Source organism: Chelonia mydas, chromosome 9, assembly GCF_015237465.2.
Source record: "Chelonia mydas isolate rCheMyd1 chromosome 9, rCheMyd1.pri.v2, whole genome shotgun sequence".
Taxonomy (NCBI): domain Eukaryota; kingdom Metazoa; phylum Chordata; order Testudines; family Cheloniidae; genus Chelonia; species Chelonia mydas.
Window position 1 is genome coordinate 81,943,281 of NC_057855.1, and position 24,153 is coordinate 81,967,433.

The 24,153-nt window shown below is 43.8% G+C and overlaps 1 protein-coding gene across 1 annotated transcript; it reads left to right on the top strand.

Moving 5' to 3' along the window:
• Positions 1–1,453: 1,453 nt before the first annotated feature.
• PGK1 (phosphoglycerate kinase 1) lies at positions 1,454–23,913 on the top strand. The gene is made up of 11 exons (XM_037908879.2): positions 1,454–1,653; positions 7,280–7,330; positions 9,284–9,439; positions 9,555–9,699; positions 11,676–11,779; positions 14,551–14,670; positions 18,240–18,354; positions 19,055–19,234; positions 20,939–21,116; positions 21,385–21,483; positions 23,445–23,913. The coding sequence occupies exons 1-11, from the start codon at positions 1,589–1,591 to the stop codon at positions 23,483–23,485; spliced, it is 1,254 nt and encodes a 417-aa protein (XP_037764807.1). The 5' UTR covers positions 1,454–1,588; the 3' UTR covers positions 23,486–23,913.
• Positions 23,914–24,153: the final 240 nt, after the last annotated feature.

Sequence of the window (24,153 nt, forward strand, 5' to 3'; positions counted from 1 at the left end):
AGGACAGAGCATATGATCAGTGGATCATTGTGTGCATATTTGGACAGGGCTTTGAACATGTATATTTAGACAATCCAATACTTAAAAATGTGACATGAATGGAAGGCAAGATTATCTCAGAGTATATATGTTTTCAACTCTATCTACAGAACTGTGGACGTATTAATGTGTAATACACTAGGACTTGTTCTGCAATGAACACCTCTATCTAAAGACCTGCAGCAGAGCTCCCCGAAGCTTGAAAGCTTGCCTCCTTCAGTAATAGAAGTTAGTCTAGTAAAAGATAGACCACCTTGTCTCACCCTATCTAAAGACATTTATTATTATGTATTAATACTTTTACAAAGGCCATGCCCGTAGTAAAAAGAAGTGGCAAAATTAGTTCTATTGAGTTCTCTCACACAGCATGGAACATCAAAGAGGCTAGAACTAAATGTTTCAGATGGGTCTGTGTACCTGTGATCTTTCTGGTGGAAGGACAGGGTCTTTACACACCCATTACACTGAGCAGAACACCCCTCACCCCCACCTGTCACTGGCATTTAGCGTGTTATTTTTATTTAGCGTGTGCATAGTCGTCTAGCCAAGTGATGGCATCTTCAGGGGCGTGATGCATTTCTTCTAGGCCACCGCTGAACCGAGTTGGCAGGCATTCATCGACAATGTGCGTCATCATCTGTGTAGCGCCATAGCTGCGCAAAGAGCTGTCATGAAGGTTCCAGCGATACTGGTTGGCTGCACAGAGACCTTGCCCGGTCCAGAACCTGTTCAACAGGGACCACTGGCGATGGGGCAGGTCAAAACCAGGCGGACAAATTGTGGGGTCGGCGCCAAGGGACTGGTTGGGGATTATAAAACATATCCATTCCTCTCACCAGTGTTTCCTCCCTAACATCCTGGCGTGGCGGATGAGATCATAATGGGCAACGTGAAGGCGAATGTGCAGCTGGTGGTTTAAAAAGGTCATTGTGCAGGGGTAGGCTTGAGTTGGCGCGTACTTTCTCCAGTAACCTGCCACTGGCAACCTCTGGTCTGATAGGAGGAGGAGCAATATTGCTCAGAACTGGAAGCCATGGGAGGGGAGTCGGATGCAGGGGGCCAGAGGTGAAACGCATGGCAGCACGTAACTGCGTATCCACCAGTGGGTGTGTGGGGATGTTACAAGGGGTCCAGGCCTAGCAGTGCATAGAGTAGGCCGCCACAGGGTGCACTTGAAGCCCCATTTTCCCAAAGCAGGGGGAAGGGGCGGCCCTACAGCCCGCGTCACCGAGAGCCGGACCCCCGCGCCCCGCCCCTCAGGCGGCCACGTCCCCGCCCTCGGTGAGCTAGGGCTCCGTGCGGGACGTGACCGCCCAACCAGGCAGGCTCAGCCTCCCGGGGAGGCGGCCGCTTCTCGCTGATTGACGGGCGGCCCGGCCAGTTGCCTGACGCGGCGCGGCCGGGTGCCCAATGGGCTCCGGGCGGGGGGCGGGCCGGTTCTGCCGCCGCGCCGGGGTGACCCAGGCGCCGGGCAGAGCGCGGCGGGCTGCGGCAGGGAGAGCAGCGGATCTGGGGCGCGTTGGGCAGGGCGGAGCCAGCGGCGGACACGATGTCTCTCTCCACCAAGCTCACCTTGGACAAGGTGGATGTGAAGGGCAAGCGGGTGATCATGAGGTGAGGAGCCGGGCTGGGCACGGCGCCGGCTGCGGCCCGGGCAGGGCCCCGTGGTGGAGGCAGCCGGCTCCGGGGGCAGGGAGTGAGTGGGGCCCGCTTGGATGAGGGAGACCCACCCCCATCCAGCTTCTGCCGGGCCAGGCCGGCCCACGTGTGAGACAGGGTCTCCTCCGGGCGCGCCTGCTCCCGGGCAGGGTGACTGCGGCCGGCCTTCTCCAGAGGGCCGCCTTGGTAATGTCACTCGCCAAGCCCAGCCGGGCATTCAAAAATCAGGCGTCACTCCCCCCCCCCCCCCCCCCCCCCCCCCCCCCGCTTATGAGATTGGATCAAAAATAATGAGCTTCTGAAATACAGAGTCCAGATTCTTTTTTCTTTTGGGTTCCGGTGTTTCAGCTTTTCACATGGGTTCGGGGCACGTTTTTCCGGGTTTTCTCCACAGCCACGAGGGCCAGAAATTTTCTCTCTCTCTCTCTCTCTCTCTCACTTTTTAAATTAAAGTAAGGTTCTTAGGACTCCAGCAGCTGGAGCTTTACGTAAGGCATCAAGTAGCACACGCTTTGGCAACAGCCAGTCGTTCTTCACGCTCCTTTTTTTTTTTTTTTTTAAATGTTACCCTCATGAGTGTACCAAAAATCTGTAAAAGGTCTGTGTGTAATTGAGAATGAGGTTATGGCTCCAATCAGCGACCCAGTAAATTTCAGGGATTTATTCTAATGATCTCAGTACACGTTCCTAAAAAGGCAGGGCATTTTAAAAAAAAAAAAACCCAACCCCCCCAATCTAGCAACCACGTGTTGGTTCATATTTTACTTGGGCCCAGCTTCATGAAACTGCCACAGCTTGTGTGAGTGATGCGTCAGTGAGCAGACTTCTCTCTAGGGCATGCAGTGCGATGTGTGCCTGTGATTGTGACACACACCCAATGGGATCCTTTAGGAAAGGTGGATAGGGTATCTTTTTTTTTTTTTCCTGTTAGAATTGTATTGAGGAGGCATTTCAAACTGTATAAGGACATTTTGGAAAAATAAAATTAGGTCTAATTTTCACTCAGACTGTTCCTGGGGGTTTGACATAAATTGCACTGGTCTGTCTTTGTCAACTGTCTAAATGGGCCATCTTGATTATCACTACAAAAGTTTTTTTTCCCTGATAATAGCTCATCTTAATTAATTAGTGTCTTACAGTTTGTATGGCAACTTCCACTTTTTCTCTGTGTGTGTGTATAATCTTCTTACTATATGTTCCATTCTGTGCATCCGATGAAGTGGGCTGTAGCCCACAAAAGCTTATGCTCTAATAAATTTGTTAGTCTTTAAGGTGGCACATGTACTTCTGTTCTTTTTGCGGATACAGACTAACATGGCTGCTACTCTGAAACCTGTCTTAAAAATGTATCCCGTTTAACCAGCAGGCAATCATCTACACACTTTTTTTTTTTTTTTTTTTTATTAGTCCAACAAACTCTTTTCTGTGGCTTTTCTTTAAATGCCCTTTATCAGCCTGGTGATGGAATACTGTGAATTCTAATCTGAATAAGATGGAATGAAATAGATATGTTTCCTTTTAGGAAGTTTATGATTGACAGGCAGGGATGTGAGTTCACCTGGCAAAAGTTTATGGGATAGTCCTCTGATGGCTCTGAATATCCATTCTGACATAGGAACATGTATAGATCTTGCACTGCTTACCCAGGGGACAGAAATTTCAGGCTATAAATGTACGGATATTTACTTAATACGCACCCCCCCTTTAAACTAGACCAATTGTTCCAATAAACAACTGAAAATGGAACTAATTGCTGTTAACTGAATAACGGTGATTCCTGTTAGCACAACTAGAGAGTCTCATTGAATTGTTGGTGCATTGCACCTCCTGATATCAGATTCTTAAACAGAAATTCAGTTGGCCTTTATAGAAATCAATTTTAAGCCTGACCTGGGAATTGGTACACTAGGCACTGTGAACTCTTTTGGTACACTAGTGCTTTGAGGCACATCTGCATGCACGTAAGCTTTAGATTTTGTTCTTTCTAGGGCAAAGGCTTTTCCCAAGGTCATCTCAACATAACAAGTGTATACCACTTAATTTGGTGCACGAGTGGCAGGTGGAATGTAATGGCCATACCACTAACTTCCTTTGTGCCTGCTCCTAGTCCGTAAAAATGACTTTTTTTTCCCCTCTTTGAAATGCCTTGTGTACTTCTGTTTTCAAATAATTCAGCAAGATTTTGGCTGTCTGGAGGCTGGTATTGCCAGATGGACAGAAGAAACTCAACCAAAGAGAACCCAAAATGCATCCTGGTTCATTTCCCAAATACAGAAGAACAAGAATTTCAGTCTTATTTTTTTTTTTTTTTTTAGCTACTTGCTATTTGACCAGTTTTTCCTGTGACGTGTTTTAGGGTACAACCCTGCATTGGCAGAAGATGGACTGGCTGATAGAATCTAGTAAAATCAGAGGGTCTCCATTATTAACTTCTGTGATTTAAGAAATAATGTAAAAAGAAAAGGAGTACTTGTGGCACCTTAGAGACTAACCAGTTTATATGAGCATGAGCTTTCGTGAGCTACAGCTCACTTCATCGGATGCATAGCATATCGTGGAAACTGGTCTTCTGCAGTTTCCACGATATGCTATGCAGGTCTTCTGCAGTTTCCACGATATGCTATGCATCCGATGAAGTGAGCTGTAGCTCACGAAAGCTCATGCTCAAATAAACTGGTTAGTCTCTAAGGTGCCACAAGTACTCCTTTTCTTTTTACGAATACAGACTAACACGGCTGTTACTCTGAAAGAAATAATGTGTTTTAAAAGTGATTCAGTTGGTACCTTATGAAGAAATTGACTCATTTGATCAAAGGCTTGCATGTTTACCAATTTAGTGTGATACTTGGTCTCTCCTTTCTATGTCCACTGTACCAAAGGCTTTAAATGTCTTTCCTACTTCTCTCCTCTTTGAATTGTGGGGTCGATACAATCAATCAACCATCCAAAGTCTGCTGAGTGATATGCATTCATCATCTGAGGTGAAATATTTCAAGTCACCCAAATAATTCCTAAACTCACTTTAGTTTTTGCTTGATTACCATCCTTCTAACACAGTATTGCTGCTAACTTTTAAAATATATCTGTACCATAACAAGGCTGCTAAACGGAAATACAAAATTGCAGACAAGATGTCAGGGTTGATCTCTGTTTTTTATCTGAAGCACATTTCTCTGAAAAGAATTAGCTTGTCTTCTAATTGATACTGAATTTAACAAAAATTTTTTTTTTTTACTCCTGTTCACTCAGATAATTTTTGGTGTGTGTATATATACCCCACCCGTCTTTCAGTGCTAATGCAAAAGGGTAGGAGCCCTAAGCAAAACTGGTGGTTTAGTGACTTCCATAAGTCTTACATTTATTTGGTTTAAGGAGCAATCTGGTTTCTTTGTCTATTAGCTATAAGGCTGCAGAGGGAGGCAATGGTGGACTGGAGACTTTGCTAAGCAAATTGTTCATTTGCTTCATGATTGTAAAACAGTGACAATGTTATGGTGGTGGGTTTGTTTTTTTGTTTTTTTTTTAATTAGTCTGTTGTACCATGGGCTGCCAGTTCAATTCTTTCTGCTCAGCTACTCCTATTTTGCTGGCAGCTTTTAAAGATCTGGCCTCATGCATTTTTTACTAAGGACACTGCAGAGAAAAATGCATGCAGCCTGCTGGATTTTGGGACCATTTCATATTATGACACACAAACTCCAGGGTAATATCTCATTTACTCATCCAGATGCTGGGATACTGCTTTTACAGTGTAAAAGTTACCGTTTTCCCCAAAATTAAAAGGCTTTGCTCATTAGTCATCATGCTTCAGCAACGTTTTCCTCTCAGAATTGCTGAAAGTAAAAGCAAAGAGAGGGCTGCTCTCATTAAGTTCTAACATTCTCTGTCATTCTGGCATCCTGTGAATAAGTTCCGCCTTCAGTTATTATGCAACACAACTTCCTGTCATGCCTTAGCTTATGGGTACTAGTATGCTAGACAGAAATGGCAGAAACTCCTCCCTTTTCTCTCACCATCTGGCCAATGTGCTGTTGGGAAATTACCCTCCAAATCCACATGAGATCTGCTGAAGAGAATGCAAGAAAGCTCAAGTAACTAACCACAGAAAGACTAGGGATAATTAAGGAGCTTCTAAATGATAAATTAAGTACACAGCACAGTACACCAATGGGACCAGCAAAAATCACGGGCTTCTGCTTTGAAAATCCTGTGATTGAAAGACCTGAGTGCATACAGAATAAATGGAAGAGATCAGAGTTGCAGGCAATATCTGGAATACTTCATGGAATCCTTCTGCTTTCCACCACTCACCCACAGAGGTATTATAGGGGCCCTGATGGAGTAACCAACCGATGAAGTGAGCTGTAGCTCACGAAAGCTTATGCTCAAATAAATTGGTTAGTCTCTAAGGTGCCACAAGTACTCCTTTTCTTTTTGCGAATATAGACTAACACGGCTGTTACTCTGAAACCAGGATTGTTTTATTTTCTTCCCTCTCTTTACCCTGCAGTATTAAGGCCCCTGATCATAATTGTTCTGGGGATGTGGTTTCCTAAGGATGTTTTATCATTGCTGCTGACTTAGCTGGAGAACTGCAGTCTGCAGAGCCAATTAATCTTTCATATCAGCTCACTAGCTGAGCATCAACTTACCTTTTCAGTGGGCGCCAGAGCAAAAGTCTAAATTGGGCAGGGAGGAGGAAGTAATGGTACTCTTTCAAGCCCTGCCCAGTTGTGTTACCAAAACGCGATGCTACTCTCAGTACATTGTGCAGGTCCTAGTAAGGAGGAGGGATGATTGTTGTGTGACTTGATCAGTAATAAAATTGTAAGCGGTGTTTACCACATAAGTGTAAACAATAGGCTTCAGAGTTAACACACTGAGATGAGTGGGGAAGGACACACCATTCAAAGCTTCTATTTCAGGCTGACTGCAGACATAGGCGGAGATAATAAATTAGTATTTTTTTTTTTTTTTTTTTGGTTAGAAGATGCTTTATGACTAACTGTTGGGTCTGGAAGATTCTGAGAGAAGCAGAAAATGAATCTTGGCATCCTGCTGGAGAAATGCTGCAAGATATTCAATGCAAAGTTAAATATGGCTTAATTTTGCAGTCCTCTTTTTCCTGGCTCAGATGTGGTCATGCCTTTACCTGTAGTCACATTGCATGATTCTTTTAACAATGTTCAAGATTTTTTATAACTAAACATGGTGATGACATGCTATAGTTTACCTTAAGCTTCCATGCTCTTTTTTTCTCTCTTATAACAATGTAATTTTCATGGATACTAATGTTTACTCACAAGTGGCAGCATCCATTGAATCCATAAGAAGAGATTTAATGTAACTTTTTTTTGTTCCCTTCCTGCCTTCTACACCCTGGCTACTGTGACCTCACTATTCCGATGTTTTCAGTCACATACCAGTTTCATGTTGAGACTTGCTGTACATTAGGGTAGAACTGAAAACCTTGCACTTCAGTGAGCTCTTGAATTGCTTTCCTAATTAGCAAGTTCCCCACCTCTTTTTAAAGGAAATCAGTTATTTGCAATTGAGCTTAAAACATTTTTTTTTCTTTTAGGGTTGATTTCAATGTTCCAATGAAGAACAACAAAATAACAAACAACCAAAGGTAAGACTCTTAAAATCCAAGTAGAAGCCTTGGTGGCCCTGTCCATACTAAGGACATATTCTATACAGTTCAGCTCCAGTGGCGTTAGCAATGATGTGTTAGTGTGGTTAGGCCACCAGCTGCTACCACTATGTCATCTAAATTGTCCTGGAGAAAGCCTAACTCCGAAACATTATTAAAAATGCCTGTGGCTGTCAATAACCCATCTATACTAGAGATCAGATTAGCCACTGCTGGTGTTAGCAATAGTGGGACATTTGTAAAAAAAATTTCCCTAGCTGAGACCAAAGCCTTTGCTTCCATGCTAAGCATGGTTGCAATGTTATAACTGTCAAGAAACTGTGTTTTCCCTGGCTGTATTCTCATGTGAGAATCTGCTAGAGTTGACATGGGGTGCCAAAGGCACCTCTCCTCTCACACAACCACATCAGTGTTTTGAAAATGATTGTTTTGCAGATATAGAAGGGGACAGTTGATGTACAAAACATGCCGTATGTCATTTTGGTTGACCCCAGTTGGTGCAGGTGGGATCTTAGTTCTAGTCAAGGAAACAGTTGTTCGGGACATTAAGATCAAATGGCTAGTTGTTTTGCTTGTCCTTGTAACTGTTCCAGCACCTACAGACAGATACTAGCCCTGTTTACACTAGTATACTAGTATATTTTTGATAAATTTTCCCACCATTACTACCGGCCACCTGCAGGGATTAGGAAGGGGTCCACCCCCCAGTGTATTTGTGCGGGAGGGGGAATCCCTTCCTCTGAAGCATCAGGATAGCCATGGCTGGAGATGGGACCAGGTATCCTCTTTCTCAAGTGCTTGGTCATTGGTTCTTGCTCACATGCTCAGGGTCTAACTGATCAGTATGTGTGGGGACAGAAGCAATTTTCCCCAGGTCAGATTGACAGGGACCTTGAGAAAGGCAAAACCCCCAGTCGTGTGTGGGTTCAGGTCACTTGCCAGGATTATCTGGGCATATCTTGCTTAATCATTTCTCTGCCACTGTGGTGGCCTTGGGCACTGATGTACCTCGGTCCCTCCTATTTTCTGTCTGGGGCACATCATAGTTTCCTATGGGATGTAATACTTTGATCACATTTCAATTGTTGGATTTAGTGTGCAGGTACAGGGTGATGCTGTGGTTAGTGACATACCGGAGGTCAGGCTAAATGATCTGGTGGTCCCTTTTGGTCTTAAACTCTGTGACTCTATTGGTTCAGCTTCTAGGGCCACAATGGGGAGGGGGGTGCTAGTTTCTGTACGGTGCAGTGTCTACTGGCGTTCTAACCATGAACAACTATCAGGGTTAGATGATGTACATAAAACTCCTGTGCCCTGTCTACAGTAGAAGATAGCAGCAGTTCAGCTACTGAAAAATGGGTAGAAATCTAGTAGTGCAGATTGTACTTACTGTTTCTGAAGCTGTTAGACATGTCCATACTCGGTTCATCTTGCAACTAGAGTTATACCAGTGCACTCTGGGACTCCTGAAGCGCCCCATAGTGCCATTGCTGTTGCTGTGCATGCTACTGGATAATCTCCACGTGCAAAGTTCTACCTTATGGGCTCCTGGATGTTAACATCAGCCATGCCAATCATTATACCCAGTGCCTGTTGCAGACCTATGGAGGGGCTGGATATCCCATATGGTGTAGTATTGTTGGTAATGCTGTGCAGTGTTTTAAGAATAAGGATGGATTTTACAAATGTCTGAGGGAAACCTGTGGTGGACTTTCCCCATCATGTAATAATGTCTTGCAATTTGTTCAGATGAGAACCTATTTCTGATGTTTCTCTCTTCAGCTTGCCCTTATTTCTGTTAGAGGTCACTCCCAGCAGATATGCTTTAAGGAGTCTGCTTTCCATGCTTAATGGCCAACAAGTTCAGTTCTCTGGGAGCTCAAATTGAACCCCTTACCAACTTCTCTTCTGTCATTTTCTTTGTGGTTACAGAATCAAGGCAGCTGTCCCTAGCATCAAGCACTGCTTGGATCATGGCGCCAAATCTGTGGTTCTGATGAGTCATCTGGGTCGACCTGATGGAGTCCCTATGCCTGACAAATTCTCCTTGGCACCAGTGGTTGGAGAACTTGAAGCATTGATTGGCAGGTAAAGTATAATAGCTGTTGAGTTTATGCAGGCTGTCGCTATAAATGGATCTTACAAGAAAAGATGTTGTTGATGTCAGTTAGATGCATCTGTGTGTCTTGACTCGTGCTTCCAGGAAGGTCTTGTTTCTGAAGGACTGTGTGGGTCCAGAGGTGGAGAAGGCCTGTGCTGATCCTCCAACTGGCTCCATCATCCTCTTGGAAAACCTCCGATTCCATGTAGAAGAAGAGGGGAAAGGGAAAGATGCTTCAGGGAACAAGGTGAGACATCTCATTTTTAACTCAGTTGTGTCTTTCCCTTATTCACTATTGTAGGGCAAGCAGGAGTGACAAGGGGCTGTGTGGGATATTTTATGGAATGTGTTTAGAAAGACTCTGATATAGCTGGCAGCATTTACTCTCCAAGTGCCTGTTTTGAAAGGCACTAATACGATACCACATAAAACACTGTGTGGCTCTGCTTGCTGTTGAGGCCACTGTGGAAATGCAAAAGGATTTAGTTGGGGAATGACCAGATGCTTGGTTAGTAGCTGTGTTCTGGATTTGCCACTGCATACTGTGGTGATGGGTGTGGTGTAAAAACTGGCCTTCTGGTCCTGAAGCTTTCTTGATGGATAGGAGTTTTGTGTTTTTTTTTTCCTTTTACAGTTTGGAATAAAATGATTGGACATGTTAGTGTATTGCTTTAATATTCGTAGCTAATCTGACAACGTCTTGGCAGGTTAAAAGCATCTGATGACTAGGGCAGAAAATGACGCAACTTCCTTAGAACACACACTGCTCATATGTAAACATAATGATATTGAGTGACCATATTGACAGGTAAAAAGTTGAAAGATGATGCTATTGATGCCAGGAGCTCAGGATGAAGGCGCAGTAGCGGGCACTGTTATAAAGGGAGGAGCAGAGCAAAGGGTTATGGGGAAGCTACTGGCTGCAGCTGAAGGATTTTTATTTTGGGATGTGAACAGGAGAAAATATAGTATGGAAGGAGAGAATTTATTGCCTCTTTGTAACTGTGAGAACCATGTGTCCATTTCAGTCTTATTTCTAGGGGTACTAATGGGTTGTTTAACCACTGTACTGTACTAGCACTCTGAAATACCTTGAATAAGACTGCTTTCCCATCAGCAACCATACAGGGTCCGTGCTGCCTTGTACCTCTGACATTTTCTTGAAGGTCAGGAAGAGCACTTGCTCTCAGATGTTTTCTTTTCTTAGCATTGGTGACCCCATTAGCCAGGCAGGCTTTGGCTCCCTTCAGATACAGTGTATGGAGTGGAATGCTGATGTACAGTATGGTGCCCTTTATAGCCTGACACACAAGACTCTAGCTTAGAAAAAATAGCCTGGCGTGCAAGTGAGCCTCTGAAAAGAGGGTGCTCCCATTATGGGCACTAAGAAACCATGAACGGCTGGTATTGCTTGCCACAACCTAACTCTTGGAAGACAATATGTCTTATACTGAGAGGGCCAGACTCATTTCCTTCCGAAAGAAATAATTGTCTGCACTTATTCCAACTTACTCTTCGGTCTCTAACTGGCTGACTACATGCTGTAGCATATCAACAGGGGCACAGACAATGGAGTGTGACAGTAAAGGAGGATGTGGCAGGCTTGGTTCTTGTCCCAACAGAATGAAAATCGATGCTGCAGTAACAGTGATATTACTAATCTGTGGCCCTGTGGGGCAATTGATGATTTCTGGTGCACACTGAACAGGATGGGAAATCTCCGAAGCTTGTTAAGCACATCACTCTGCAGCAAAGTCTACATCTAGATCCATCTCCTGTTCTGCTTTAGCAATTATTGGCTCTGAAAAGCACTTAAATTGGTCAACTTGGGAGCTACTGATAGCATTAGTCTAAATTCTGAAATTCTTTTTTGGCGTCCCTTCTTCTCAGCCCACAAGAGCAAAATGGTGTGTCTCTGTCATGAATATTAAACTCAGTTAAAATCTCTTGTTGCCAGAGATTGGCAACAAGAGATTTTAACTGAGTTTAATATTCATGACAGAGACTGGGCTGGAAAAGAGGCTATGAGATAAGGTCCTGACCAGTATCAGAAAGCTGTCTTCTAGGTCATGGGTACTAACAAGCTTCTCAGATGTTCCCTACTTTCAGTAGTTCGATTTGTAGACCCAAAATGAACAACTGAGTCTGCTTTGCAATTATTTGTTGCAGAACTGCCGGTTCATATTGTAACTAAGTAACACAAACTTGTCTTTATCCCCTCAGATCAAGGCTGAGCCTGCAAAGGTGGATGCTTTCAGAGCTTCTCTTTCTAAACTGGGAGATGTTTATATCAATGATGCTTTTGGAACTGCCCACCGAGCTCACAGGTATGTTAACCACCTTCTGCAGGCAGTGGTACAGAATATCTGTCCTTTGGATTCACTCTGGATATGCGAGTTTGCTTAATCCTGGTCTTCTATACTAGCAAGGTGTCGTGAACAGCACTGCAAAGGGGATTTTCAGATTCGCAACTGCAACTCAACTCTGATAAAGTTTGACATTTGCATGTTGAGTACCCCTAGTCATTCAAAAATAGATATAAATCTTCAGGGAAATGAAGCCTGCTGGGGCTGTGATTTTGGGGGGGATCCAAATATAGAATCATAGAAATGTAAGGCTGAAAGGGATCTTGAGAAGTCAAGTCCAGCCTTCTGTGCTGAGGCAGGACCCAGTAAATCTTGACCCTCCTTGACAAGTGTTTGTCTAACCTGTTATTTAAAACCTCCAAAGATGGGGATTCCACAACCTCCTTTGGAAGCTTATTCCAGTGCTTAACTACTCTAATAGCTAGAAAGTTTTTCCTAATATCTAACCTAAATCTCCCTTGCTGCAGATTCAGCCCAGTATTACTTGCCCTATTTTCAGTGGACATGGAGAGCAGTTCTCTTTATAACAGCCCTTAACATACCTGAAGACTGTTATCAGGTTGCCCTTCAGTCTTCTGTTCTCAGGACTAAACATGCCCAGTTTTTAACCTTTCCCCACAGGTCAGATTTGCTAAACCTTTTCTCATTTTTGTTGCAGTCCTATGGACTCTGCCCACTTTGACATCTTTCTTAAAGTGTGGCACCCAGAATTGGACACAGTACTCCAGCTGAGGCCTCACCAGTACCAAGTAGAGCGGAACAATTACCTCCTGTGTCTTACACATGACACTCCTGTTAGTGCACTCCAGAATGATATTAGCCTTTTTTATATCTGCATCACACTGATTCCTGTTCAATTTGTGATACAGTATAACCCCCAGATCTTGTTCAGTAGTATTACAGCATAACCAGTTATTCCCCATTTTGTAATTTGTGCATTTAATTTTTTTTCCTTCCAAAGTGAAGTACTTTGTGCTTGTCTTTATTGAATTTCATCTTGTTGATTTCAGATCAGTTCTCCAGTTTGTCAAGTTTGTTTGGAATTCTAGCCCTATCCTCCAGAGTGCTTGCAACCTCTCCCAGCTCGGTGTCATCCACATATCTTATAAGCATACTCTCCTCTCTGTTATCTAAGTTTAAATATGGACTTTTCCTGACCCAGGATTGACCCTTGTAGAACCCCACTCAATATGTTCTCCCCGTTTGACAGTGAACCATTGAGCATGGTCTTTGACCCAGTTGTGCACCCACCTTATAGTAATTTCATCTGAACTGCATTTTTTTGTTTTGCTTATGAGAATATCGTATGGGACTGTGTCAAAAGCCTTACTGAAATCAAGATCGATCACATCTACTCCTTCCTCCCTATCCACTAGGCCAGGTTGTTTTGGCATGATCTGTTCTTGACAAATCCATGCTGGCTATTCCTTGTAACCCTATTATCCTCAAGGTGCTTACAAATTCATTGTATAATAATTTGCTCCAGTATCTTTCCAGGTACCGAAGACCTGCTGAGCTTCCCACCACATGGGAAATGTACATACAGCTTTATCTTCAATAGCCTTGTGACATTATTTCTGGGTGCATGCTGAGAAATTCCCAGTTCCATCGTCAGCTAACTAAGTTTAGACTTGAACGACATAGTCCATGCAGCTTTTACCCATACCCATGCACCCTCTCTGAGCAAATGGCTGAATTTAACCTAGCTACCGTATAGTCGAGTCCTGTTCATTTTGTAGCTATTTAGAGTTTACCTCTTATTATAAGAATTGGCAAGCATATGAACTTTGAACTGACTTTTAGGCTATTGAAACTTAAATCACTTGAGAGACAAAATGGGTGAGGACTTTTATTGCACCAACTTCTGTTGGTGGAAGGTACAAGCTTTTGAAAGCTCTTCTTCAGGTCTGGAGAAGGAAGCAGAGGGTCAGCCAAATAAAAGTTCAGACAGATTGTTAAGCAAAAGGGATAATGCATATTGGAAATGGTCACTTGAAACGGAGTGGGCAAGTGGGGGTTAGATTGTTATGCATAAAGAGTTTGAAGTGGGCAATTAAAGGGTAGCAGGCAGTGTGTGTGACAAATTTTTGTAATGAGCCAAAAATCAGTGTCTCTGTTAAGTCCATGGCATTTTGGTGTCTAGCAGACTTGTTTAAGTTCCCAGGCTAGCCTTTTGAAAGTGTTGTACGCGTTTCCCTTGAAGACGAGCAGTGAAAGATTGGACATAGAGTTAAAATCACTTGGCTAGGACTTCTCTAGACTATCAGGCAAACAACTCTGTAATTGTTATCCTTTGCCCTAAAGATTGAAACTTAGTTCAGCAGACATCCACATGTGTGGGGTGCGCATATATACATGCGCAAACTCCAGGGAGGGCCTGCTTGCTGGGCTTTATTTCATAATGCAGGGCTATGTGAAAATGAATCTGCTTTTATTTTTGTTATTCCTGCCCCAGAATTTCAGGTGTTGGCCCTTGCTGTAAACATACCTTGCAAGTCAAACGGTCCATGCAAAAATTCTCTGAGCTATCTACAGAACACTAAACACAGTAAGATTAGACGCGTGTGTGGTCATTGTTTTCATACAGATCTCTTGCTGCTGTTGCTGAATAAAGGGTTAACATATGCTGCTGTGGACATTGAGGTCCCCTGGCACTAGGAATGTTAGGATTTTGCTGTTGGATGGCTCTTCTACAGATTACAGAACTCTTTTCCCCCCTTTTGATTCCACAGCTCCATGGTAGGCGTTAATCTGCCTCAGAAAGCTGCTGGCTTCCTGATGAAGAAAGAACTGGATTACTTTGCAAAGGCTCTGGAGAGTCCAGAGAGGCCCTTCTTGGCAATCCTTGGAGGGTAAGAGCCAAAAGTATATTTTACATGCACTATTTCATTTTAACACACACCCACTTGAGTGGTAGAGTGAATGAACAGTTCTACCAGTTTGTGTTGTGAACAAGAATTATTTTCTTCCTAACCAAAAAATGGTGTGCAAATCTTGAGTCCCATGTAATTCACACCCTACAGAGGAGCTGACTGGCTCTGTCCACTCCAGTGTTGCTGGCAGGCTCTGTTTGAATACTGTGCTAGTTTTTTAGCTGCCCTAATCAGAGTAAGGGTATGTCTACGCTGCCCACGTTACAGTGCGGCCGTGGCCGCGCTGTGACGTGGGCAGCGTAGACACACTTTATTGCCGGGGGAGAGCTCTCCCGGTGCTTTAAAAAAACAAACCACCACCCTGAACAAGGGGTAAAGCGCTATCTATCCTGGCGCTTTTAGTGCGAAAACTTTTGTCACTCAGGGGGATGTTTTTTCACACCCCTGAACGACTAAAGTTTTAGTGCTGAAAATGGCACTGTAGACACAGCCTTAGCCAGCAGCATTATGCTGTGCAAATGAACCAGAAGAGCTTTTAGATGTAAACAGTGGCCTTGAAACAGAAGGTTGTCAGTTAGCGACCTTTCTACTGGGGTTCAGAGTACAGACCTAATGCAAACTCAGCGTCTCTTTCTGTAAGTTGACACTATTTGTCATTATGCAACTGTGACCTACTGTAGTTAGATTCACTTCAGCTCTTTACAGGCAATTAATGTACAAAGACTTTCCCCGGGGGGACAGCTGTTGAGTAACTAGGAGTAATCTCCCCATGTGCTGCTCATTCTTGTGGTATGTATGTGCGCTTTTCAGGCTGGCATGTTGGTTCTGCCAGGGTCGCTTTGACCCTGAGGAATGAATAAAAACACAATGTAGACACCTGGCTAAGTGATATGAGGCTTGGACTCTGCGTAGCCTCTTGTGGTCCAGTAAGACATGATTATTAAATAACATGAACACTTGTATTCTCTTCTGAGATTCCACTTACTCCTGCTTCTCGTTCTGCCCAAAAATTTAACCTGTTTCTTAAGAAATACTGTTTTATTTATAGAATATAAAAAGCTCATTGTTTATTCTTCATAACATGACCTGGGCTTAGCGACACTCTCTCAGCAATGCTGCCTTTATTGACAGCCTTCAGAATCTTAGAGTCACATCTTGCCTTCTGTTATATGCACATGCCAGTCTAGGAGAGTGGTAGGAGCTGCATGCACAACACCAATGGCAGCATTTGGCCTGAATGGTTCTTTCAGAATTAAAGGGAGCAGTGCTTTAGTTCTTGGTAGTGGAAGCTCCTGCTCGAGTTGCATCTTGAATGGACAGATTATCAGAACATCAAGGTTATTGGTGAAATCAAGAGATCACACTGCAAATAAGACCATAAGAATGGCCGTACTGGGTCACACTAATGGTCTGTCTAGCCCAGTGTCCTGTGTTCTGACTGGCTGATTCCAGGTGCTTTCAAGGAAACCAACAGAACAGGGAAGTCATCAAGTGATCCATCTCCTGTCATCCAGTCCCAGCAACTAGCAGTCAGAGGTTTAAGGACACCCACTGCATGTGGTTGCATTCCTGACTGTCTTGGCTAATAGCTAAGGCTGCGAATTTGTCATAGAGGTCACGGATTCCATGACTTTCCTTGACTTCTGTAGTGGCTGGTGCGCCTGGCTCACGGGTAGCTCATGCAGCCCCTGAGCCCGGTCCTCCCCCTCCCCCCCTCCAGTTCTATTCACTGGTATTTTTAGTAAAAGTCATGGACAGGCCATGGGCCATGAATTTTTGTTTACTGCCTGGGACCTGTCCCAGGGGACTTTTACTAAAAAATACCCCTGACTAAAACGTAGCCTTACTAATAGCTATTGATGGTCCTCTCCTCCATGAACTTATCTAATTCTTTTTTGAACCCAGTTATAGTTTTGGCTTTCACAGTCTCCCCTGGCAACCAGTTCCACAGGTTGACTGTTGTGTGAAGAAGTACTTCCTTTTGCTTGCTTTAAACCTGCTGCCTATTAATTTCATTGGGTGACCCCTAGTTCTTGTGTTGTGAAGGGATAAATAACACTTCCATATTCACTTTCTCCACACCATTCATGATTTTATAGATCTCTATCATATTCCCCCTTAATCGTCTTTTTTCCAAGCCAGAAAGTCCCAGTCTTTTTAATCTCTCCTCATATGGAAGCTGTTCCATACCCTTAATCATTTTTGTTGCCCTTCTCTGTACTTTTTCTGTTTCTAATATATCTTTTTGGAGATGGGATGACCCAAACTGCACTTAGCATTCAAGATATGGGCATACCATGGATTTATGTGGTGACATGCTATTTACTGTCTTCTTATCTGTCCCTTTCCTAATGGTTCCTAACTTTCTGTTAGCATTTTTGACTGCTGCTGCACACTGAGCAAATGTTTTCAGAGACCTATGCACGATGACTCCAAGGTCTCTTGCTTGAGTGGTAACAGCTAATTTAGACCCTGTCATTTTTAATGTTCTTATCACGTGCATCTTCTTCCAGCTTGGGACTGCTGCTGGCTGCACAGGGCGTGGGACTTCTATATGACCTGGTTGCTGGTTTGCTCTTTGGCCCTGTGTACCCTACAAAACTTGCCCACCAGTTCAGCTGCAACAGTGTTAGCAACGTTAGGAACCCAGCTGCTTAAAATGATGTTGGCACCAGTGCACTGTCTGTGCTGTGGCTCCTGGTGATGTAATGTCTGTGGAGTTGAACTGGGGCTGGCAATAGTGGGGTAAATCCCTAATGTAGACAAGCCCTCTGTTAGAGAAGAAAATCTGCAACACTTGGTATTAAAGAGAGGGGAGAGCAAGAGATGGGTTCACGTGGTGCCATCTCTGAAATTTTAGTATTATGGACACTGTCATAGCATTGTGATCTGAAACTTATGCCTAAAATAGACTCCTTTTCTTTTTGGGGGAGAGGGATTCTGTACTGGCTTTGATCTTGAAGCAGTTCAAGTAGCTTGAAGGTGGCTTTTTCTGCTGTACTTCTAACTTAATGGAGTGGTAGTGCTGGGCTAATTACGTAAACTGAGCATCAGGGGCCAGTGTGAGATCACAGTGGATTATGCATTAGCTGCAGTCAAGAACTCTGGTGTTCTAATCCCAGTTCTGTTGCTATCTTTCTGGGAAGCCTGGCAAGTGTCACTTTTTCTCCCCAGTTTGTAAAATGGGAATTGTAGCCGCTACATGGGTGTGGTGGGGCTTGAATAGGTAATATTTATACAGTGATATGAAAATATTAAGTGCTGAATATTTATCTCCTAGGAGTTGCTGCCAGTGCTGTTGTAGTATTACTCCCTGATTTTTGTTATACCAGCTGTTGCAGGATGGCCTTGAGATGTAAAGCCTGGAGCATATCAGGCTGAGTGTTGCAATTCTTGGGTGGCTAAAATGGCTCTGCCTTGCATGTTGTCACCTCCTGCAAGGTACAAAGATCCAGGAAAAATGCACTGCTTAAATCAAAAAAGTCCTGCTCAAATAGTGTTATGTCTAACTATATTACTTGCTTTCTCTTCCTCTCTCCTCCCACCAGAGCTAAAGTTCAGGATAAGATTCAGCTCATCAATAACATGTTGGATCAAGTCAATGAGATGATCATTGGTGGTGGAATGGCTTTCACTTTCCTCAAAGTACTCAACAATATGGAGGTATGAAACCAGCAGTTCTGCCTGTTTGAGGGGGAGGAGGAGGGAGGCCAGGTGCTTGCACTAGATCATTCTCTCTCCCTTCTCCTGGAGTTCAGAACTGAAAGTTCATAATCTAACTCGAGAACAAATGTAATACTGAGTGATCTCAATTTGCCAGCATTATGGGGGCCTATCACTGAGGTCTGGATGCTGTCAAGGAATGAATAATAATTTGAAAGTAAGTACTTTGGGCCTTGGGCGAAGCTCAGCCCTGTACAGAGAGCCAGCAACAAAGGCAATCCAGTGTCAGCCTTCAGAAAAGGAGTTCTGTGGGGCAAAGGACTCATGCTGACCCTCAGCCCAGGGGTGAATTTCTCTCTTAAAGCGCATATTAGGTATATCTCCACTGCAATAAAAGACCCATGGCATTGCTATGGCTAGGTCAATTGACTTGGGCTTGTGAGACTCGGGCTGCTGTGCTATACAAGTAGCCTGGGCTCTGATACCCCACGAGGTGTCTACACTGCTATTTTTATCCCTGAGCCCAAATCAGTAGGCCTGGACTCTGATACTTGGTATCACGGTGTAGATAGCCCTTTGGAGCCTCAAAACAAGCTTTCCCTGCTGCTTCAGATTAGTAGACCCATAGCAACCCCTCCATAGTGATTGAAAGCTGAAAGAAATTCTTTTCAAATATCCCACCGCACTCTTCCTCCTCTAGATTGGCAATTCTCTGTTTGATGAAGAGGGATCAAAGATCATCAAGGACCTGATGGCCAAGGCTGAGAAGAATGGTGTGAGGATCACTCTGCCCGTTGACTTTATTACTGCAGATAAATTTGATGAGAATGCGCAAAGTGGGGAAGCCACTGTGGCCTCAGGGATCCCTGCTGGCTGGATGGTAGGTGTAATAGATTTATAGATTCCAAGGCCAGAAGGGACCATTGCAATCATCTAGTCCAGAGGTGGGCAAACTAAGGCCCGCGGGCCACATCCGGCCTGCAGGACCATCCTGTCCAGCCCCTGAGTTCTTGGCCCGGGAGTCTCGCCCCCGGATCCTCCCCCGCAGTCCCCCCTCCCCCACAGCCTCAGCTCACTGCTCCGCCAGCACAAGGCAGAGCCCGGCCTGACCCGGTGCTCTGTGCTGCGCAGCGTGGCTGGATGTCCTGGTGCAGCCATGCTACCAGCCACCGGTGCTCCAGACAGCGTGGTAAGGGGGCAGGGGGAGGGTTTGGATATAGGGCAGGGGGGGTTGGGGGGGGGTGGTCATGGGCCAGGGGTGTGGATGGGGGTCGGGGTGGTCAGAGGGTGAGGTTGAATGGGAGCAGGGGTGCCGGGGAGGGCAGTCAGGAAGGAGCAGGGGTTGGATGGGGTGGAGGGGGGAAGTTAGCGGCAGGGTGTCTGGGGGCAGTCAAGGAGAAGGGGTGGTTGGATGGGGCAGGGATCCTGGGCGGGGGAGGGAAGAGTCAGGAAGGAGAGGGGGGTTGGATGGGGCGGCAGGGGGCAGTTTGGGGCGAGGGGTCTGGGGGTGGTCAGGGGACTGAGAGCAGGGGGCGTGGATGGGGCAGGGGTCCCTGGGGTGGCCATCAGGGAACGGCAGGGGTTGGATGGGACGGGCCATGCCTGGCTGTTTGGGGAGGCACAGCCTTCCCTAACCGGCCCTCCATACAATTTCAGAAACCTGATGCGGCCCTCAGGCCAAAAAGTTTGCCCGCCCCATCTAGTCTAATCTCCTGTATAGCACAAGCCATAAATCTTCCCCAAAATAATTCCTTTTTGAACTGGAGCATTTTTTTAATGGTTAAGGAACCTCCCTGTTAAAAATTTACATCTTATTTCCAGTCTCACTAAATAAACTAGGGAAAGTACATTGGGGAGAGGATGAGCATCTTTTCTAAGATTCTGTGCAGGAAGCTTGTGCATGTACTCAGCCGTGTAGAGTATATTGACTAAATAAGTTGTGAAAATATGTGTCTTGTCTTGCATTTTTAAGTATAAATCTTGAGTAACTTTTCCGATACTAAGATGAAAAAAATAAAATTCCTTTTAAAACCTTCTGATTTCAGATCAGAGAGGTTCTGCATAAAATAGGGGATGTGCAATTTCTGTATTTAGACTTATAGTGAATGGCAAAGACTCCTCTCCAAGGCTCTGAGTGCTTTAACTTTCTTTTCAAATGACTGCTCATAATAAGAGAAATACCACAGCAGGCTTCACCATATAGCAGCAACAGCTAGCAATTTCCTCCTAGTTCCTCAATATTCACTACCTGGGGAGGGGGGGGAAAAGCTCTCACCTCTTATCCAATCTGTTGCTGTTCCTGCACTAGCAGTGAGCTTACTGCGTTAAGTTCACTAGTCCTTGTCCCAAGGAGGTGACGGTGTCTTTCAGACTGACACAGATCAGATGTGGCTAGCACCTGTCAGGCTGATGTGACTGAGAGGTGGTGCAGGAATCTCTGATTTAGTGAGGGTGTGTGTGTGTGTGTGTGGTGGGTTTTTTTTGTTTGTTTGTTTTGTTTTAATTATTTAAAGAAGCCACCTATATGTGGGTGATTTCTGATGAAGGTGTACAGTAATTGCATCCATGTTCTCTTACCTGTCAGGGCTTGGATTGCGGTCCTGAAAGTACTAAGAAGTTTGTGGAAGCTGTGGGCAGGGCCAAGCAAATTGTGTGGAATGGTCCAGTTGGTGTATTTGAGTGGGAAAAGTTTGCCAAAGCAACCAAAGCACTGATGGATAAAGTTGTGGAAGTTACTGGCAAGGGTTGCATCACCATTATTGGTAAGATTTTGTGTCGATATATTATAAGTTGCTGCTTGCTGGCATCGAGTTACAAAGTGAATGTAAAATCTCATGCCCTTCCTTAAGGGACTGTTCAGTTCTGCTCTGGCAGCAAGTGTGGCCTTGAAGGGTGCTGAGCACACTGCTGGGGTAGACTCAGCTGACACACAGCCTTGCGAGGAAGAGCAGATTCTTCCATGCCAGCTTTCTCTTAGTTGGATGAATTTAAATTTCCTTCGATCTATAATTAATTTGCTTTGTTTAACAGGTGGTGGAGACACTGCTACTGCCTGTGCTAAATGGAACACCGAGGATCTAGTCAGCCATGTCAGCACCGGAGGTGGTGCCAGCTTGGAACTTCTAGAAGGTAACTTCTTTCCTTCTGACAGGTTTCAGAGTAACAGCCGTGTTAGTCTGTATTCGTAAAAAGAAAAGGAGTACTTGTGGCACCTTAGAGACTAACCAGTTTATTTGAGCATGAGCTTTCGTGAGCTACAGCTCACTTCATCGGATGCATCCGATGAAGTGAGCTGTAGCTCACGAAAGCTCATGCTCAAATAAACTGGTTAGTCTCTAAGGTGCCACAAGTACTCCTTTTCTTCTTTCCTTCTGTTAATCTAGTTCAGAAACTGGGGGGAGGAGTAGATCTGCCAGTTCTCAGCTAGCCTGGGGCTTACTTTGAGGTGGCATAGTAATGTAATGTGTCCCTTGTATTTCACCAGCCATAGGACATGCTTTGTCACTACCTTTGAGATACCTAGTGACTTTTTTATTTTAAATGCTACTTTCATTCCTTACTCTACTCCCTTTCCTTTCCTCTTTTCTTCCAGTACTATTCTAAAAACAGAATTTCTCATCCCAGAAGGGGCAGAAATGAATTGGTAGAAACTAAAACACACTATTTTAAGAGCTCACCTTTGTTTTTTTTAAACTCCCGGCCATGCCTTTGCTCCCCCCATCCCCATTTTTTTTAAAAAAGGAAAAATTTAAACATACTAAGAGGCTTTGTCTCAGATGCTAACACCAGGAATAGTTAGTTAATCCTTGTAATAGTTCTTTAAAGGGTTTCATAAAGCAACCAATGTAAAAAGGCTGAATAGTCTGTACTTCTAGCCAAAATTTACAGTAGCTTTAGAACATTCTTTTAAACTATTCACTCGTTTTAAGGTGCCCTCTAGTGGTCACTTAGAATTCTACACTAGTAGATTTGAAAGTTTAAAATAGTGAGAATTTATAGGACTCTTTTATGGGGGTTGTATTGTACTGTGAATGGGTTTTCATTTCCTCTGATGATTTGCTGTTTCCCAATATGTGTAAATTCTCTAGTGTTGACACATACTGTATAAAAGAGAAGCCACAATAGATAGTAGTGCGGTTCAGTGGTTGTATGCTAGATAGGGCTTTTGTTTCTGTTGCCTAGGGAGTAATGGTGAAGGGAAAAAATGCAAATTGCTGGAAGGGGCACTGTGCAGCTGACTTACTTGAAAGGACAAAGTTGTTTAGTTTTGGCCCAAATGTAGGTTTTGTGTGTACAGTCTCTAAATGTAATGAACCCCTAACTGATTAGAAATACTTAAGCATTGTGAACACTAGTGAGCTCTTTAAAAATCAACTATTGCAGCATTATACTACAGCATAAGAATAAGACTGACTCAACGAAAGTGAAACCAAATAGTCTATTTTCATCCTCAAAACCAAATGAGGTGCAGGAGTAAAATGGCATAAACAGTGGGGAAAAAATAGATTTTTTTGAAAAAAATCCTGTACTTCAGTAATCTGGTATTTAACACAAGTTGTGGGGTTTTTGTTTCGTTTTGTTTTAAATAAAGGCTTGTAATGTTAACTCCCCACAAAATCCCTTTCCATTTCCAGGTCTGCAGGTCACCTATGATTCAAAAATATGGAACAGCATTAACGGCCAGATCCAAAGCCCATTGCAGTCAATGGGAGTCTTTCCACTGAATTCAATGGGCTTTGGATTAGATCGTAAGAGGGACTTGGATAGAATTGTACAAGCCATGTTAATTGAGCAGAGGAATCTTGACTTTTTACCTTTCATGTAAAGGGATTTTCTGTTTTCATATGAATACAGTTGTGTATCAGATGTTCGTTGGCGCTTTAATGTGTGTTTGCTCATATAAAGCAGCTAAGTATAACACTAATAGCTACAAAAATTAACAGGGGTATGTGGGGTTAGTGTCCTCTTGCAGCTCAATTGTGACTGATTTGTTAAAATGTTGCAAGATACTAGGTTAAACTTGATTTTTTTTTTTTATTATTTTTTTTAAAGTAAAGCTAACTTTCCTTGGGTTTTTAAATTGCTAACAGGTAAAGTTCTTCCTGGTGTGAATGCTCTAAGCAATGTGTAATGGACAGAACGCTTCCCCAGTATGTTCCTGTGCACAGCCCCTAACCATCAACACTGCTGCGCTTCTGTATCTCAGCTCTGCAAGAGGCAGATCACAGAATGTAAACCGAAATTAGATGGCATTATGAGAAGAGGACAATGGAGATGGCTTGAGTCTACAGTTTACATGATGTGGATTTGTCCACGGTTATCCCACTTGAATTAATGTAGTGCGTTAAATTGTTGGTGTTAATTTAGAGTGTATATATTTATATTTTGCCTCTTAAAGAGATTAACCCTTATTAAATGTCTGTTTCTCAAAATAGATTGCTGCGTTAAGCTTGCTCAGTGTTTTTAGCAGCTGTTTTTTGTCACTTGACACAGTTCAAAAACATTTTGTTTTTGAGATTGACTGTAATAGCTGCTGAATAAATGTGTCAGTGCTCACCAGTTGGTATGTGTTCCTTCCTTCACGTAGTCAGTCACCTGCACAAGAACGCAGTCATCTAAAGTTGTGCTTCATATGTTTGGGATTTTTCCCTTTTGTGCTAATGCATTGTAAACTTCTAAAATGCATTTTCAAGCTGTCCAAGTGTTTGGCATTATTAGCATCCTAATATACTCTTGAAACTGATTTTCCTGGCATGATGCTCGTTGCTTTGAAGCACTTGCAGATGCCAGATTTGTTAT